Below are 17,574 nucleotides of genomic sequence, written 5' to 3' on the forward strand. Positions count from 1 at the left end.
TATATTAGTGTGTTTCGTGCGCCATTTCCAATATAAATTTATGTAACTAAAACTACCTCATATTCCTCGACTAAAGATCGATCAACCGCCGCAGATGAGCTGAAATTAATAGCGTGAAATTTTCCACGAATACTTTGAAAATATACGAATACACAGAAAATTTAAAAGCGCACAATAGTTAGTTAAGGTTAATTTAAATAAACTGTTCTTTTTTAAATTTAACCCGAAAGTTTAAACGCGCTGTCGCGGATCGAATATTGTTATCGATAGGCTAGTTAGTATTTTTGAGAAGTCCGAATGTGGAAGGATTTGTAAGCCCATATGTGTCTGGGCACATTGTTTTTCGCCATTGAAAATTGCCGGGAAAATTTAGCTTTTCATTGTCGTGTAAGAGTTGGAGGACACACTGCGGTGAGCTAATAAGTTAAGTTAGTTGCAATTGTAAAACATTGAATTCTTCCAGAATAAAACGTGTTCTACTGCCACGGATTAGTCTGCCCTTTCTTTCGGGAACCAATGTGTGGGGTAGCCGTTTAAGGCAACTCCAAGTGACGCACGGCGACAATCTTTTATTCGCAGTCCTAGGGCGAGTGCAGGGGCAACTTGCGCTGGAATGACGGTTTAGACGGCCAGCTAGAGAGTTGCCGGATCTGGAGTGACGGTTTAGACGGCCAGCCAGGATTTGTGTGAGCGCAGCCAGCGCTACGTACCGGCAGAGAAGTCGCAGCCAGCGACAGTGGCGTCGCAGTCAGCTACATAGAGGGACGCAGCCAGCGTCGAACGCCGGTACGAACGAGTCGCAGCCAGCGACAAGGAGACGCAAGAAGCGTCATTTGTGGAGACCGCAGCCAGCGGTCAGAAGGCGCAAGGAGGGCCAAGCATCCGTGGCCGCAGCCAGCGACACGAGCGTCAGAGACGCCATTTTGGACGCGCAGAGGCGCCGCCATTTTGGAGCTGGGGAAGATGCAGCATTCCCCCAGGAGGAGTGCCAGGCTGAACGGAGGGGAAGCCACCCCTATAACACCCCTAGCTGTCACAGCTGCGAGTTCAGTACCGGAGGTGAACCAGCCCCTCGTGTTGGAACTCATGGAGAGGATCGCAGCGTTGGAGAGGGAGCTGGAGAAGGCTAGATCCATGGAAAGTGTGAGCACCGCCAATTGCGCGCCGATCGCAGTTGGCCCAAGCGCAGTTGGCGCCAACAGTGGAGCGTCGGGGCGGCCGCCATTTTGGAGCGGCCAGCCAATACCCACATCTAACGGAGAGACCTTACATAACGGGGTCGGGTCGGTGCCATACAACGGTGACGGTGCGAGCGGTGCGGCCTGCACGCTGCCGCCATCTTCGAGTGGACCGCCATTGCTAACGACTAGCAACTATTTTGTGGAGCCACTGTGTGCAACAGGCACTGCGCAGCCAGCGCATGGACTCGTGCTACCGGGCGTGAGCATCCACAATGCGGCAACAGCATCGCCACTTGTCGGATCCTACGCCGCGACGACGCCGAATCCAGGGAGCATATGGGCCAAGGAAGCTTCCGGACTTGCCTATATTTGGAGGGCAGCCCGAGGAGTGGCCGATCTTCAGCTGTGCGTTCGTTGTTGAAGGCGCTGAAGGACGAAGCGCGCGAGGCAGTGAAGGCGCTATTGATTCACCCAGGGAATGTCAGCGCCGTGATAGAGCAGCTGCGCTTTAGGTTCGGCCGACCGGAGCAGCTTATACGCAGCCAGCTCAACAACGTGCGAGAGGTGCAGCCAATTTCGGAGCACAATTTGGCGAAGATCATTCCCTTCGCAACCCGAATGAGTAACCTCGCGGCCTTCTTGCAGTCAGGGAAGGCAGAGCAACACCTGGGGAACCCAACCCTCGTGGAGGAGCTTGTGGCCAAGCTGCCAACGAGCAAGCGAGTGGACTGGGCCAGGCATGTTGCAACGATTGCGCCCTTTCCCACTGTAGTCCACTTCAGCGCGTGGCTAAAGGAGTACGCAAACGTGGTGTGCACGGTTTTGGACGTCGAGGGAAAGGAGCCGAGGCGTCGACTTCTAAATGCAAGCGTCGACCATAATGAATGCGATCAACAGGATGATCGGCATGGAGTTTGTCCCATCTGTGGAGGACAGCATGGAATATTGAATTGCAGAAAATTTATTGGAGCTTCGCCACAGGTAAGGTGGAACAATGTGAAGAGGCATCGGCTCTGCTTCAATTGCCTGCCAAACGGACACACGGCTAGATCCTGCTATACACAAGGTGAGTGCCAGATTAATGGATGCCGAAGGAAGCATCACCGTCTGCTACATGGTGCGGACGAGGAGCGAAGGCCGCTGCAGCGAGGTGGCTTCAGACGCCACGAAGGAACCAGCAGCCAGCAGTTTCCAGACGCAGCCCGGCCAGGAGGCCTTCGCTACGAGATGGTCAAAGGGACCAGGAGAGGAACCGGCAGCCAGCCGTTCCCAGCAACAGCCTGGAGAGGGGAGCGCCCATGCAGAGGAATTTGAGCTGTGTTGACGAAGGAGGCCATCTACTGTTCCGTATACTGCCGGTTACGCTGTACGGAGCGGGGCGAAAGGTGGATACGTATGCGCTCCTAGATGAGGGATCCTCCGTCACGATGATCGATGACGAACTACGAAGGGATCTTGGAGTGCAAGGAGAGCTAAATATCCAATGGTTTGGAGGTAAGGCAACCAGAGAGCCTACCAACGTGTTGAGCCATCTACTGTTCCGTATACTGCCGGTTACGCTGTACGGAGCGGGGCGAAAGGTGGATACGTATGCGCTCCTAGATGAGGGATCCTCCGTCACGATGATCGATGACGAACTACGAAGGGATCTTGGAGTGCAAGGAGAGCTAAATATCCAATGGTTTGGAGGTAAGGCAACCAGAGAGCCTACCAACGTGTTGAGTCTGAAGATAAGTGGAGTTGGAAAGCCCACTCGCCATGTATTGAGAAACGTTTATGCCGTTTCGAGTTTGAGTTTGCCGATGCAGACATTGAGCCGACGAGATGTCCAGGGCGTACACAGGGATGTGCGTCTGCCGATGAAGCCTTACAGCAACGCGGTGCCGAAGCTGCTCATCGGCCTGGATCACGGACATCTGGGGTTGCCACTTAGGACGAGGCGGTTCGCTCGAGAGGGACCGTATGCGGCCGCAACCGAGCTGGGCTGGGTTGTGTTTGGGCCTGTAAGTGGGCAACCGACCACGCCGTCACCGAGGTCCTGCCTACTTGCCGTGTCAGTGGATGACGCGATGGAGAAGATGGTGGAGGACTATTTCGACATGGAGAACTTTGGAGTGAAGACCGCGCCGCCGGTCGCAGCCAGCGCGATGTTCGGGTCCAAAGGATACTCGAAGACACCACGGTGAAAGTGGGGCGTCGTTACCAGACGGGATTACTCTGGAAGGACGACCACGTTGTGCTGCCACCGAGCTATGAGATGGCGTACAGGAGGCTGGTCAACGTCGAGAAGAAGATGAAGCGCAACAAGCCGTTGGCGCAGGAATACGATCGGATTATAAAGGATTACGTGTCTAAAGGATACGCGAGGAGGCTGCAGCCGGAGGAGGTCGCGGTAAGGAGCGATCGCCTATGGTATTTGCCACATTTTGGTGTCGAAAACCCAAACAAGCCCGGCAAGGTACGGCTTGTGTTTGATGCTGCAGCCAAAGTTGGAGAAACCTCGCTAAACTCGGAGCTGGACAAAGGGCCTCAGCACTATAAGCCTTTGCCAGCTGTGCTCTTTCATTTCAGAGAGGGAGACGTCGGAGTCTGCGGTGACATCAAGGAGATGTTCCACCAAGTGCTGATCCGACCCGAGGATAGATGTTCCCAACGATTCCTCTGGAGAGATGGCGACGACGAGAGAGATCCGGATGTCTATGAGATGAACGTAATGACGTTTGGAGCAGCCTGTTCGCCGAGCGCTGCGCATTACGTGAAGACTATGTATGCCCTGAAGTATCGGGATTCGTATCCCAGAGCGGTCAAGGCCATCACCGACTACCATTATGTCGATGACTATGTGGACAGTTTCGCTACAGAGAGCGAGGCTATCAGCGTATCTACCCGAGTGAAGGAGATACACAAGGATGCTGGATTCGAATTATGCCAGTTTTCATCCAGCTCACCCACCGTGGAGACGGCTTTAGGACCTGGTCGAGTCAAGAGCGTCGGATGGGGTGAGGCTGAAGAGAAGATCCTCGGAATGCGTTGGCAAGTAGCAACAGATGACTTCAGATTCAACGTGGAGTATCATCGAGTGCCAAGCAGCGTCCTGAGTGGAGATCGAGTCCCTACGAAGAGGGAATATTTGAGCCTGGTGATGTCAACGTTTGATCCCCTGGGATTCCTGTGCTGCCTCATGGTTACAGCGAAGCTGCTGCTGCGAGAGATTTGGAGGCAGAAGATCCAGTAGGACGAACCACTACCGGAGGAGTTAAGCAAAGCCTTTGCGATTTGGCGCAAAGAGATGGACGCCGTGGGACAGTTCCGATGTCCGCGCCATTATTTTGGGCGTGGAGCAGTCCGGGCCGTAGAGTTGCACGTCTTTGTGGATGCTAGTCAGGCAGCATTCGCGGCGGTGGCCTATTGGAGGGTCACATATGAGGACGACGACGTGCAGGTGAGCTTCGTGAGCGCGAAGACGAAGTGTGCCCCAATGAGAACGATGACGATCCCACGGCTGGAGCTACAGGCAGCAGTTCTTGGAACCAGGCTGATGAACACTGTCAAGGAGGAGCACAGTGTGGTCATCACGGACCTGGTGTTATGGACGGACTCTAAGACGGTGCTGAGATGGATCGGCAGCACCCACCGCCGGTATAAGCAGTTTGTTGGCAACCGAGTGGCGGAGATTTTGGAGTCGTCGAAGGTTTCCCAATGGAGATGGGTGCCTACAGCCGACAATGTGGCTGATGATGCGACGCGGTCGCAGAAAGGAGTCGACCTTAGCCAGGAATCAAGGTGGCTAAGAGGACCTGCATTTTTGAGGCAGCCAGCAGCCAGCTGGCCGGGGCCTGAGGAAAAAACTGAGCGTGTTCCAGATGCCCCTGATGAAGAAGAGATGCCCAGTGAGTTTGCATTCGTTGCGGCAGGCGATTTTGTTATTCCGTTCCCACAGCCTGGGTCCTACGGTTTGCGCGCTGGTGCCGCAAACAGCGAAACGAGCTCGAGGAATACGGCCTTACTGCAGCAGAATGTAAGGCCGCGGAGAACCTGTTGGTCAGACAGGCACAATTGGAGTCGTTCCCCGACGAGATGAGGTCGGTGGAAACTGGACAGGACGTCGGTAGATCGAGCGATATTCGAGGGTTGGTGCCCTACCTAGATAAGGACGGGATTCTGCGAGCTTACGGCAGAATTGATGCCGCACTGTGCATGCCGTACAGTGCGAGGAGGCCCGTATTACTGTCACACAGGCACAGTCTGACAGAGCTGATTGTGAGAGACTTCCACGCCAGGATGAAGCATCAAAATGTGGATGCTACGATCGCGGAGATCCGGACAAAGTTCTGGGTCACAAAGATGAGGCGTGTGATGCGGAGAGTCATCTCATCGTGCAACGAGTGCAAGTTGCAGCGAGCGCGGCCGATGCCGCCGATAATGGGACCCCATCCGGAAGACAGACTGGATGCGAGTGGATGGCCATTCAAATACACAGGACTGGACTACTTTGGGCCACTGCTGGTGACTGTGTCCCGTCACAAGGAGAAGCGTTGGGTCGCCTTGTTTACGTGTTTGACGACAAGGGCGATTCACCTGGAGCTGGCGCATGACCTGTCGACGGATTCCTGCATAATTGCGATCAGGAACTTCGTCTGCCGTAGAGGGCCAGTATATAGACTGCGCAGCGATAACGGCAAGAACTTCGTGGGAGCTGACAGGGAAGCCAGGCGCTTTGGTGACGTGTTCGAGATGGAGAAGCTCCAGAGTGAGTTGTCAAGCAGAAGCATTGAATGGGTCTTTAATTGTCCAGCGAACCCGTCTGAGGGCGGAGTTTGGGAGCGCATGGTGCAGTGCGTCAAGAGAGTACTGCGTCATACCCTGAAGGAAGTTGCGCCGAGGGACCATGTATTGGAGAGTTTACTGATTGAGGCTGAGAATATTGTAAGCTCGCGTCCGCTCACCCACTTGCCTGTGGATGCGGAGCAGGAGGCGCCGTTGACGCCAAACGATCTACTCAAGGGAGTAGCCAATCTGCCGGATACGCCTGGATTGGATGCGGAGCTGCCCAAGGAGGGTTCTACGAGGACGCAGTGGAGGGTTGCTCGCCTGCTACGAGACCGTTTCTGGAGGAGGTGGGTTATGGAGTACCTGCCTACGCTTGTGCGCCGCGAGAAGTGGTGCCGCCGAACGGAGCCCATCCACCAGGGTGATATGGTCTTCGTCTGCGATCCTGCCTTGGCCCGACGAGAGTGGCGCAAGGGCATCGTGGAGGAGATCTACAGCGGAGCTGATGGAGTCGTCAGACGCGCTAAGGTGCGCGTGAACGACAACGGCCTATCTAGGACAATGATGCGACCCGTCTCTAAACTTGCAGTTTTGGATTTGAGTGAAGCGGTTCTTCACGGGGTCGGGAATGTCGCGGATCGAATATTGTTATCGATAGGCTAGTTAGTATTTTTGAGAAGTCCGAATGTGGAAGGATTTGTAAGCCCATATGTGTCTGGGCACATTGTTTTTCGCCATTGAAAATTGCCGGGAAAATTTAGCTTTTCATTGTCGTGTAAGAGTTGGAGGACACACTGCGGTGAGCTAATAAGTTAAGTTAGTTGCAATTGTGAATCATTGAATTCTTCCAGAATAAAACGTGTTCTACTACCACGGATTAGTCTGCCCTTTCTTTCGGGAACCAATGCGTGGGGTAGCCGTTTAAGGCAACTCCAAGTGACGCACGACGACACGCGCACTCTCTAAAAATGTATTCGTAGTTAGATTAAATAATATAAGAAAAAATTAAATACTAAAAAGTATTCAATTTAAATAAAATTAAAAATACAAAAGTGATGTACATATACATACATATATGTATATGTATGTATGTATAAAGCTGTGTTCAAAAAAATAGCAGTGCGACGGAAGCTAAAAAATTCAAAGGTATTTTTCCACATCCCTATTCGGAATCCACTTTTTAGTCCACTTATTTTTGTAAAATAGATAGGGAAAAAAGAAAACCCCGATAGTTTTTTATATTATTCTTTTTTTATTTGCATTCTTTAGCAAAATCACAACCTTTAGGCTGTTCATAAGAATAGCAGTGTCTGGTTTTGACCAACGTAAAGTCCCGAAATTATCAATATTTTCGAAAAAGTAAGTTTGGTTAAGTTAATTCGTATATTTAAAAGGGCAATAAATTAAAAAAAAATAAACAAATTATATTTTAGTAGGTAAACGACACCACTGTTCCCACGAGAAAAGAATGCCAATTTTTAAGCTTAGAAAGGAAGGAAAAACATATAAGGCCATTCAAAAAACCCTTGAATGTTCTGCCAAAATGGTATACAATGCCATTAAATATGAATGGATGCCCGCAAACCGTGGTACCATTGGTAAATTCACAGATATAGAGGATCGTCGCATAGTTCGTTACAGCAAAGTCTATCCTTTTGCAGCCTTTAGGAACATAAAGTCTGAGCTGAACTTGGGAATCAGCGACGTTACTATTCAGAGATGACTACTGAATCAAAATTTAAGTGCGAGGAGTCCACGAAAGGATCTCCTACTTAGCCCTAGGCATATTAAGGCAAGGTTAAGCTTCCCTAAAACCTGCCTAATCTGGCCAGTCTGCAAATGGCCTAATATCCTTTGGATTGATGGGTCAAAATTAGTGCTATTTGGTGGAACTGGTTCACTACAGTATATCTAATGACCTCCAAACACGGAGTACCACCCAAAACACCCACTTCAATCATGGTGGACCGAAAATTCTGGTATGGGCTTGTTTTTTTACAATGGTATGAGTCCATAACATCTGATTTATGGTATTATAGACCAAAACGCATATGCAAATATACTTAGTGATGTCTTACTGTCATATTCTGAATATAATATGCCCTTAAAATAGACATTCCAACAGGATAATGATACGAAACGCTGAATCAAATAGACTAAGAATAGGTTCACCCAAAATAGAATAGATGTAATGCCGTGGACAGCATCATCTTTCTATTTAAACCCGATCGAAAACCTGTGGGGGGACATTAAACAATATGTATCGAAAAACTTCACGATGTCTAAGGCTCAGATTTGACAAGTTGTGCAGGATACATGGTCAAAAATACCCCTCAAACGTTGCCAGGACCTGGTGTACTCCATTTCGCGTGGGTGTAAGGCTGTGCTGGCTAACAAAGGCTATCCAACCAAGTATAAGGCCCTAATTAACACATTAAAAAGAAAAACTAAGTTCGTTCTAAGTCAAGTTGATTTTTTTTACTATTTTTTCATAGCACTGCTATTTTAGTGAACACCTGAATTTCTGCCCATTATGTTGTTTTAATCTATATTTTCGAAAATATTGAAGAAATAAAAGTGAAACACTTGCTAAATTGTTTGAAATTAAATACCTAACGATATTAGCAAAAAAATTTGACCATTAAAATTGTAAATCATAGGAACTTTTTATCTTAAACTCGCAGGTCTCAAGCACTGCTATTTTTTTGAACACAGCTATATTATATATTTATTATTTGATTCTCAACAATATACACAAAAAAAAATACCAACTATCATTTATTCTCGCATAATTATAAACAATCATTCGATCGATACGTCAGTAAAGTTCGGTGATAAAAATCAAATAAAAATTTCGAAAATAAGTTTATAAATATCTTTAACTTTAGCCGCAAACCTGCAATCGTTGCTGTGCAAAACAGCACGCTTCCTAAACTTTGGAGTCTGCCTTGCAGAGTCGGCATATGGACAACAACAAACAACAGTGGATAAGATGCGTTAAACTTGCAATTTGTGCCCATTGGGCCCATCTCTCTGTCGACTTCTCAAAAACAGTAAACACCAGAGTGAAACTGAAAACGACCCTGCCCATTGGGCTAGTGACTTGTCTCTCACGCACAGGCCGGCGTGAGATAAGAAAATGATTTCTATTTTTTCCAAGTTGAAAATTTATTTATTTATTAAATGGATAAAAACATACCTTCTAGTCCACCGCTCTCGGAAGAGCTGAACCGATTCGAGAAGATGAAGAAAATCATTGGACATACTCCAGCAGAGATGCGAGCCATGATTGCCTCAAAGCAATACGATTCTTTTGGCCTTTCAAAAGGAAGTCTTGGTTAAACCAGCTCTGCTTCAACAGTAACTAATACAGTTACCAATTCTCTTGTTTTTTCAACAACAACAACGTACACTGTGGGAGTTTCGACAAGTACTGCTCAGACAAGTACTGTTTCGACAAGAACTGCTTCAGTTATGTCCACAGACGTCCTACTTCTCCAGACGTTTCCCGTATGTGGTGCTCGTTTCAGACCATCCCCCCTTCTAGACGCAGGAAGCGGAACCCTACCGATTCTGGAAAAGATCCTACAATATTGAAAAAAAGCAAAGAAACCATTTCCCGTGCGTCTAAGGGAAACACAAAACAAAAAAACCGTTTCGCACCTTTAAATGAAGAAATAACTCAACCGAAGATATGGATACTGATCAGGAATCTATTGAATTTAGCGCTGACAACTCAAATATTGACCAGCCGCATCAAACGGCAGCTCCAAAACCTCCTCCAATATGTGTTTCTAATATTAACAGTATCAGCAAGCTAGAAAGCACCCTCAACCAGGTAATCTCTGAAGAGAAATACGACATACGTACCTCCAGATCGGGAATATCTCGAATCTACACAGCAGATGCTACGTCATTCAGAAGTGTGATTCGTAACTTGACTGCCCTGAATTGCCAGTTTTGGCATCATCACCTCCGTGAGGAAAAACCATATGGGCTGGTGCTGAAGAACATTCACTCAACTGTCCCAAGAGAAGAAATAGAGCGCTGCTTCACAGACAAAGGCTTCGTTGTACTGAACATCTACTTCCCAAGGAAGCCTGGCTGGAATAAAATCTTGGCTGGTGGAAATGACGACGAAGAAGCCATTAATGCACAAACTAGACAAAATCTGTTCTTTGTCAAACTTAAGCCGACTCCAAATGTGGCCGAGTCTCTAAAAGTTAGCCGTATTGGAAGGCACAGGGTTACAGTGGAGAAGGCTACTCGCAACAAGGACATAGCTCAATGTTACAATTGCCAAAATTTTGGCCACACCCGCAATCGCTGTCATTTAAGCCCAGTTTGCAGAAATTGTGCGGCATCCTACCGGTTCTAAATAATGTGAGACACATCTAAACAATCAACACGTATGTGCAAACTGCATGGAGGATCACCCTGCCAGTTTTAAAGGCTGCAAAGTCAGAATAGAATTTAGTAAAAAATTAAAGACAGGGCCTAGACCACCCAAATACACCATTAACAGAAATAATGAAATCCGCCATGTACAATACGCGTCGTCGTCAGCTGTCAGAAATGGAGTCTCCTATGCTGACATAACAAGAACTACAGCTGAAAACAACTACAGCGTTCCTGCTAAGAACACAATCACTCTAAATACTGAAAAGCAATACAGCTCTAACAGGAACCTTGCCACTCTCGAGAAGGCAATCTTGGACATTAACGCCAGATTGGATCAACTTTTTAAATTAGTCATGGAAACAATTGAGTCCAACAAATCTTTTTGTGACCCAGTCCACGTTCTGATTTCTAAAAAATGATAGTTTTAAACTTAAAAATCGGATTATGGAACGCAAGAGGATTAGTACAGAAGAATGAAGAACTTCGACTTTTTCTTATTGCCCACTCTATAGACATCATGCTAATTACTGAAACTCATATGCGCCCTGGACTAAAAGTATACACTCCTGGCTATGAACAATATTATGCCAATCATCCAAGTAACACCGCAAAAGAGGGTTCTGCAATCTTCATCAAAGCCAATATTCGCCATAGTCAAAATATATCAACAATGCGCACTGATTTCCAAGACACCAGTCTCAATGTACCAACGAGTGGTGGTTGATAATACCATAGCTTATAGCTTCTCTATATCTTCCTCTAAATAAGCGTTGGACTAAAAACGACTTTGATCAGCTACTGTTCACATTGGACCCCAAGTGTACAGCAGGAGGGGATTACAAAGCTAAGCACCAATGGTGGGGCAACCTAAGGGCATGCAGTCGAGGAAAACGACTACACGAGGCCATCATAACTAGTTCTAGCGAAGTTCTAGCTACAGGTGAACCTACCTTATACTCATCTAACACTAGACTGACGCCAACAGCTTTGGACTTTTTTATTGTAAAAGGGGTGCCAATAAACAAACTTTCAATTGAAACAAAATACGATCTATCTTCTGATCACCTACCTTTAGTAGCAACATTAAGCCACTCTCACCAATATAAATCCAGAACGAAATTCTTACTAGCTCCCGGCTCCTCCGTCGAAACATCTAGGAATCTCCTAGACAGAAGCATTAACCTAAACATGGACATAAATTATCCAGAAGACATCGAAGATTCTATAGTGATGTTCATGGACAAAATTCACGTGGCTGCGACATTTGCTACACCATGAAGCAGAAATTCTCCCACCCAGAGTAGACGCAGTGTACTTCCACAAAACGCTTCAGTTCTCATACATCTCAAACGAAGAGCTAGACGAGAATTTTCCAGAACAGGAGACGCACGGGCCCACAACATTTACAAAAGGTTATCAAATCGTCTTAACAAAGTTCTGGTGAAAAACAAAAAAAGACCACTTTGACCAAATTCTGGAAAATGCAAGTCCTGATGCATCGACTAACTACTCGCTGTGGAGCTCATGAATAACCTTAAAAGACAAGTTATTCCAAAGGCTCCCATCAGAAATCCAGCTGGTGGTTGGTGCGGCTCCAGTCAGGAGAAGGCAGATTTCTTTGCAAGCAGCTTAGAGGATAGATTTAAGCCACTAAATCTTACTCCGGCAGAACACCGAAAAAGGGTGCAAACACTTTTGGACCAACCTTTTCTTCCAACCTCAAACTTCCAAGCGTGATCCTAGCTATTCCAAAGTGGCATTTCGGTTTCCGAAAAAGTCATGGCACTCCAGAACAGCTACACCGAGTGACAAACTTTGCTTTGGAGGCCATGGAGGACAAGATGTATACAACAGCTGTATTCATGGATATACAACAAGATAGATATAGATAGAGTTTGGCATGATGGTCTTCTAAGTAAGCTTAAAACCATTTTGACGCCACAGCTATTTCTTCTTATCAAAAGGTTTCTATCGAACAGATAGTTCAGTGTGGTTGTCGATGGCGACAAATCGTCTACGCGTACAATCTCAGCAGTCGTACCCCAAGGCACTGTTTTAGTCCCGACTCTTTATTCGCTGTATACTTCTGATATGCCGGATTCCTGGTGCTGTACAGAAGTTGAATGTTCTTATTGCAACCTACGCAGATGACACCGCGGTAATGGTCAGGAGTACAAGCATAAGTGATGCAACCAGGAGCCTACAGGAATATGTGACGGCCTTCGAGAAGTGGGCAACGGAATAAAATATCGGCATTAATTGCAGCAAATGTGCTTGCGTCACATTCACAAAAAGGCCTTTGAACTGCTCTGGAATTTCCATGCTCGGCTCCACACTTCGATACGAGTCCTTCTACAAATACCTCGGGGTGATTTTGGACAGAGGACTAACGTTTCAAAGACATACGACTATGATCAAGCAAGCAGTACTTTCAAAGGCTGCAAAAATGTCGTGGCTCTTATCGCCGAAGAAACAAACTCACATTGGCAAATAAAGTTCGCCTGTATAAATCCATCCTGACCCCAATTTGGAAGTATGCGTTGCAAATATACGGAATTACGGCCAGAACTAATAAGAATAAAATAAGAGTTGCTCAAAGTAAAGTAGTTAGATCACTATGTAACTCCCCCTGGTACATAAGAACCAGAGATATAGAAAGAGATCTTAATATTCCAAAGATAGTCGATGTATTGAGGACCCATGCGGAAAGTTATATGCGGCGACTAGGTTCCCACCCTGGCGAGAAGGCTTATCCATCCCCCGAAAAAAAGAAGGCTAAAATGATTCCACCCACATGATCTCGCATCGAGATTTGTGCATGGAAAAGAAACTAACTTAATATGTAAAGTAATGTATAAGTAATGTATATATTGGTATGCCTATGCTGTAAAATTTTATGTAAAACCTGGTAAAGCTGACACATAGGTAGCACTAAACTTGTTTAATTCCAATTAATAAAGTTTACAAACAAAAAAAAATAATAATTATAAACAGATCATATGCTAACCATTAAAACCATAGGAAAATGTTTATAAAATAACAAAATATATTTGAAGTGCAAGTGTCACCAAGTTCGCACAATCGAATCACACAAGCGATGCATGTACATACAAGTTATCATAAGTAAGGTCAATGATACTGAACTGAATGCTAAGTCAGTATCCGGTCGGAATCTATTGCGATAAGTCAGCGGAATTTGCGGTTACTGTGAACGGACACCCACAGGCGCAGCGTTAGCATTCTGAACGTGGTGGTGTGAGAAGTCACGAGGCGCAACGTTGACAGAAATAGCAGCAGAAGTGCCGCTATAAATATTTGAATATTTTTTTTTTTTTTTTTTTTTTTTTTTGGATATATTAATTTAAAACTGTCCTTCGCGGACAATCATTAAATTTGATGACTAAACTTAACGGTAGAGAATTAATTGATTACATAAATTGTTGCGAAACTATACAATAACTGTCGATATTGTATGTATGAAGTATATAATAATGTATGTGTATAATTTAATTTAATTTGCGTGTCTAATCCCAGAGAGGTCCAAAGGGTGTGATCGGTGCAGCCTCCTGGTGCGTTGACTGGTGTCCATCAGGTCTTGTGCCAGGTTGTTTGGGTGGTCTTGAAGCCTCTGCATGTACTGCCTGCTGCTTTTCTTAATCTCATCCTTCACCCAGGGGAAGCTGAGGACCTCGTGTATAGTGGCATTATCGTGGAAAGGGTGAGCGTTTGTGACTGTGCGGAGCGTTTTGTTTTCGAATGTCTGGATAATGTTGATGTTACTTTTCGATGCAGTGCCCCACAGTTGAATGCCATACGTCCAGAATATGAATATGAATATGAAATTGTACTTTAGTTTTAGACAGAGCTCAAAAGGGATCAGTCGTATTCTGATGCACTTAATAAAGAAGAATAATTATTATTTGGAATAACTTAATAATTGTTTAAATGGCGCCCAACCTAGCAGTAGAAGTGATCTGAAACCTGATCAAAAGAACTCGCGACGGAAAGGTGCAAAAAAAATTTATTAAAACGTACTAATAAAACGAAAAGGTTATATAAGGCGTGCAATAATATAATATAAACTCATTTAGTAAATGGCATACTACTTTTGAGCACGTAATAATCGACAATTGTTTAAATTAAAAATTTTTGATATTGAACTGTAATAAAAAACAAAAAAAAAGAAGAACACACAACTGCACTAAATAAAAAACCAGCCAAAGATGAGCACATGAGCGGATCAACACATAACGACACTATACAGCTGCACTAGAATAACAACAAAAAATGCAAGTGAGAGGTTCATTGACTTTTTTTTCAAAAACAAATTAAATAAAAATTGAATCTTTCGATTCATTGGCCTAGTGAGAGTAGTAGTAAACTAATATCAAAATTTTGTTCAGTACAATAAAAGCTATTGAATCGGAGTAATTCCAGTAGTGACGAAGACACAATACCTAGTTACAGGGGGGAAATTAAAAACGAACAAGTTACAATAATGAATACAGAACAATGGACAACAGGAAACCCCGCAGCAGCACAAGCTGCGCAGGGTAAACAGTTCGAAGCGATCTATCTAAATATGGTAGAAAAGGCGGTCAAGGCCGCGCTTGAACACCAGTCGGCGGTTTTCGAACAAAGATTAGCTGACGCGACACAGAATATGCTACTACAAATAGATACTCTATCTATAAAATCAGAAACTCCAAAGGTAAAGTAATGCCAGGGATTACGTGCGACGAACCCTTAGATATCGTAAAGTCCATCCCAGAATTCGATGGCAAACAGGAAAATTACGTTTCCTGGCGCCAAGCAGCAACGGTTGCTTACGAACTCTTTAGACCATATAATTGGAGTTCGAAACACTATCAGGCTGTTGCAATTATACGCAACAAAGTTAGAGAAACTGTCAATTCAGCACTATCCTCATTTAGTACGGTGTTGAATTTCGACGCGATTATAGCACGACTAGACTTCACATACGCAGATAAAACCACTGCATGTTATACAACAAGAACACGCAACACTTAGACAGGGCGATATGCCCCTGCTAAAGTATTATGACGACATAGAAAAGAAGCTAGCACTTATAACCAACAAGACAATAATGTCACACGAGGAAGCAGGCCTTCATTGGCTTCATTGATGACCTGAAAAAATCCATCAAATAGACAGTTTTTTCGGCACGTCCAAAGGATCTGCCAACAGCCTTTGCATTGGCACAAGAGGCAGAAACGTGCAATGAGAGCTCTGTATTCAAAGCCGTCTATGCTAAGCATAACTAAGAAAAATACCAGAAATCCTCGTCTCATAAGACCTAAGGGTGGCGAAACAACGCACAGGGTCAACAAAATTCAGACGGTTCCAACTATCACATTTTAATAGGGGCCAGGCCCCGAGAAGTCCAACAACGGACCAAATAATCAATCACAGGGTCAGAAGGCTGGTAGTTCAAAACAACGCCACGCCCTCCCAAATAATCAAGGCTTTGAGCCTATGGAGGTTGATACCTCAACATGTTCTGGGCAACAGACCCAGTTTAGGGGATATAATGACCAATCCAAGCAGACAAATGCTGCATCACACGTCCCAGGAATCACAGAGACAGAAAGATTCATCAGAATACGAATTGTTAGCACAATCAGAGGTATTAGCAGCCGATGACGATGGCGCATCCGACGACGAACAGTGCAATTTTTTAGGGGAAACATCCCTGTATATTACAAGAACAGTAGCAGGGCAGAATATTAAGCTCCTGATAGATACGGGAGCATCCAAAAATTATATAATCCCACTTCCCTTCCTGAAAGCCATTGCACCAGTTGACAACCCGTTTCAAGTCAATTCTATACACGGGCATACGAAGAGAGAGCAGAAATGCCTTATCTATCTATTGGGGACGAGGGCATACTTCTTCGTCCTAAACAGTTTAATAAATGTTGACGGCATAATAGGCCTCGATTTATTAAAAAAAGTTGATGCAACCATCAATCTTACAAGCAATTCAATTCCACACAAATTTTGCTCACAGCCGTTACAATTTATGAAGTGTCAAAATTGACGACAGTAACATTCCACTGGAGGTCAATGAAAATTTTAACAAAATGATCAAACAAAGATCAAAAGCATTCGCGGATCCTAACGATTACCTACCTTTCAACATAAACACCGTTTCTACAATACGCATGGACGGAGAACCGGTATATTCAAAATTATACCCGTATCCAATGGGCGTTGCTGATTTTGTCAACGCAGAGGTCAAACGACTTTTAGCGGATGGCATAATAAGGCCGTCTAGATCCCCATACAAAACCCAATCTGGGTTGTTGACAAAAAAGGCCGTGACGAAAATGGTCACAAGAAAAAACGTCTATAGAAAAGTATAGAAAATGAAATCAAAAAACAATAGACGACAAATACCCCATACCTGATATTTCCACCATACTGTCCAACATGGGTAAGGCTCAATATTTCACAAAATTTGACCTTACTTCGGGTTTCCACCAGATTGAGCTAACTGAAAGGGATCGAGAGAAAACAGCTTTCTCCGTTAAAACCGGTAAATACGAGTTCTGTAGACTTCCATTCATTCGGTTTAAAAAATGCTCCTTGCATTTTTCAAAGGTCAATAGATGACGTTCTTAGGGAACAAATAGGAAAAACATGTTACGTGTATGTTGATGACGTCATTATTTTTTCCGAAATAAAAGAAGAACACACCGATTGGGTTCTGAAAAGTTTATACGAAGCTGGCATGAGAATTTCTATGGAAAAATCTAAGTTCTTCAAACAGAGCGTGGAGTACCTGGGATTCATTGTGTCAAGTAATGGATTAAAAACTTCGCCTGAAAAAGTTCAGGCTATAAAAAATTTCAAACCCCCAAATACTCTTTTCGGCCTCGGATTCTTCTTAGGCTTATCCAGTTACTACAGGTGCTTCATTCATAAAGGCTTTGCAGGCATAGCCAGACCTTTTACAGATATCTTAAAAGGTGATTACGGGAAAATAAGTGCCAACCAATCCAGGAAAGTTAGAGTAAACCTGAACCAAAGCCAACAACAAGCAATCGAAAGGTTGAAAAACGTCCTGGCATCAGAAGATGTGCTCCTTACATTCCCATACGTCAACAGACCATTTGACCTCACAACTGATGCTGCGGCACATGGACTGGGGGCGGTTTTGGCCCATGACGGAAAACCGATCACAATGATCTTCAGGACG

At 45.1% G+C, this 17,574-nt stretch overlaps 2 protein-coding genes across 7 annotated transcripts in view; one reads left to right on the top strand and one right to left on the bottom strand.

Annotated features, from left to right (window-relative positions):
* LOC116802437 (coiled-coil domain-containing protein 40) overlaps nt 1-17,574 on the bottom strand; it is a 104,431-nt gene that overhangs the window by 74,320 nt on the left and 12,537 nt on the right. The window lies entirely within an intron of this gene.
* On the top strand, nt 4,435-6,911 carry LOC116802438. The gene is made up of 2 exons (XM_032726917.1): nt 4,435-6,750; nt 6,803-6,911. Exon 1 carries the CDS (start codon nt 5,259-5,261, stop codon nt 6,612-6,614), a length of 1,356 nt encoding a protein of 451 aa, XP_032582808.1. The 5' UTR covers nt 4,435-5,258; the 3' UTR covers nt 6,615-6,750; nt 6,803-6,911.

This window comes from Drosophila sechellia, unplaced genomic scaffold, assembly GCF_004382195.2.
Source record: "Drosophila sechellia strain sech25 unplaced genomic scaffold, ASM438219v1 2R_2, whole genome shotgun sequence".
NCBI classification, from domain to species: Eukaryota; Metazoa; Arthropoda; class Insecta; order Diptera; family Drosophilidae; genus Drosophila; species Drosophila sechellia.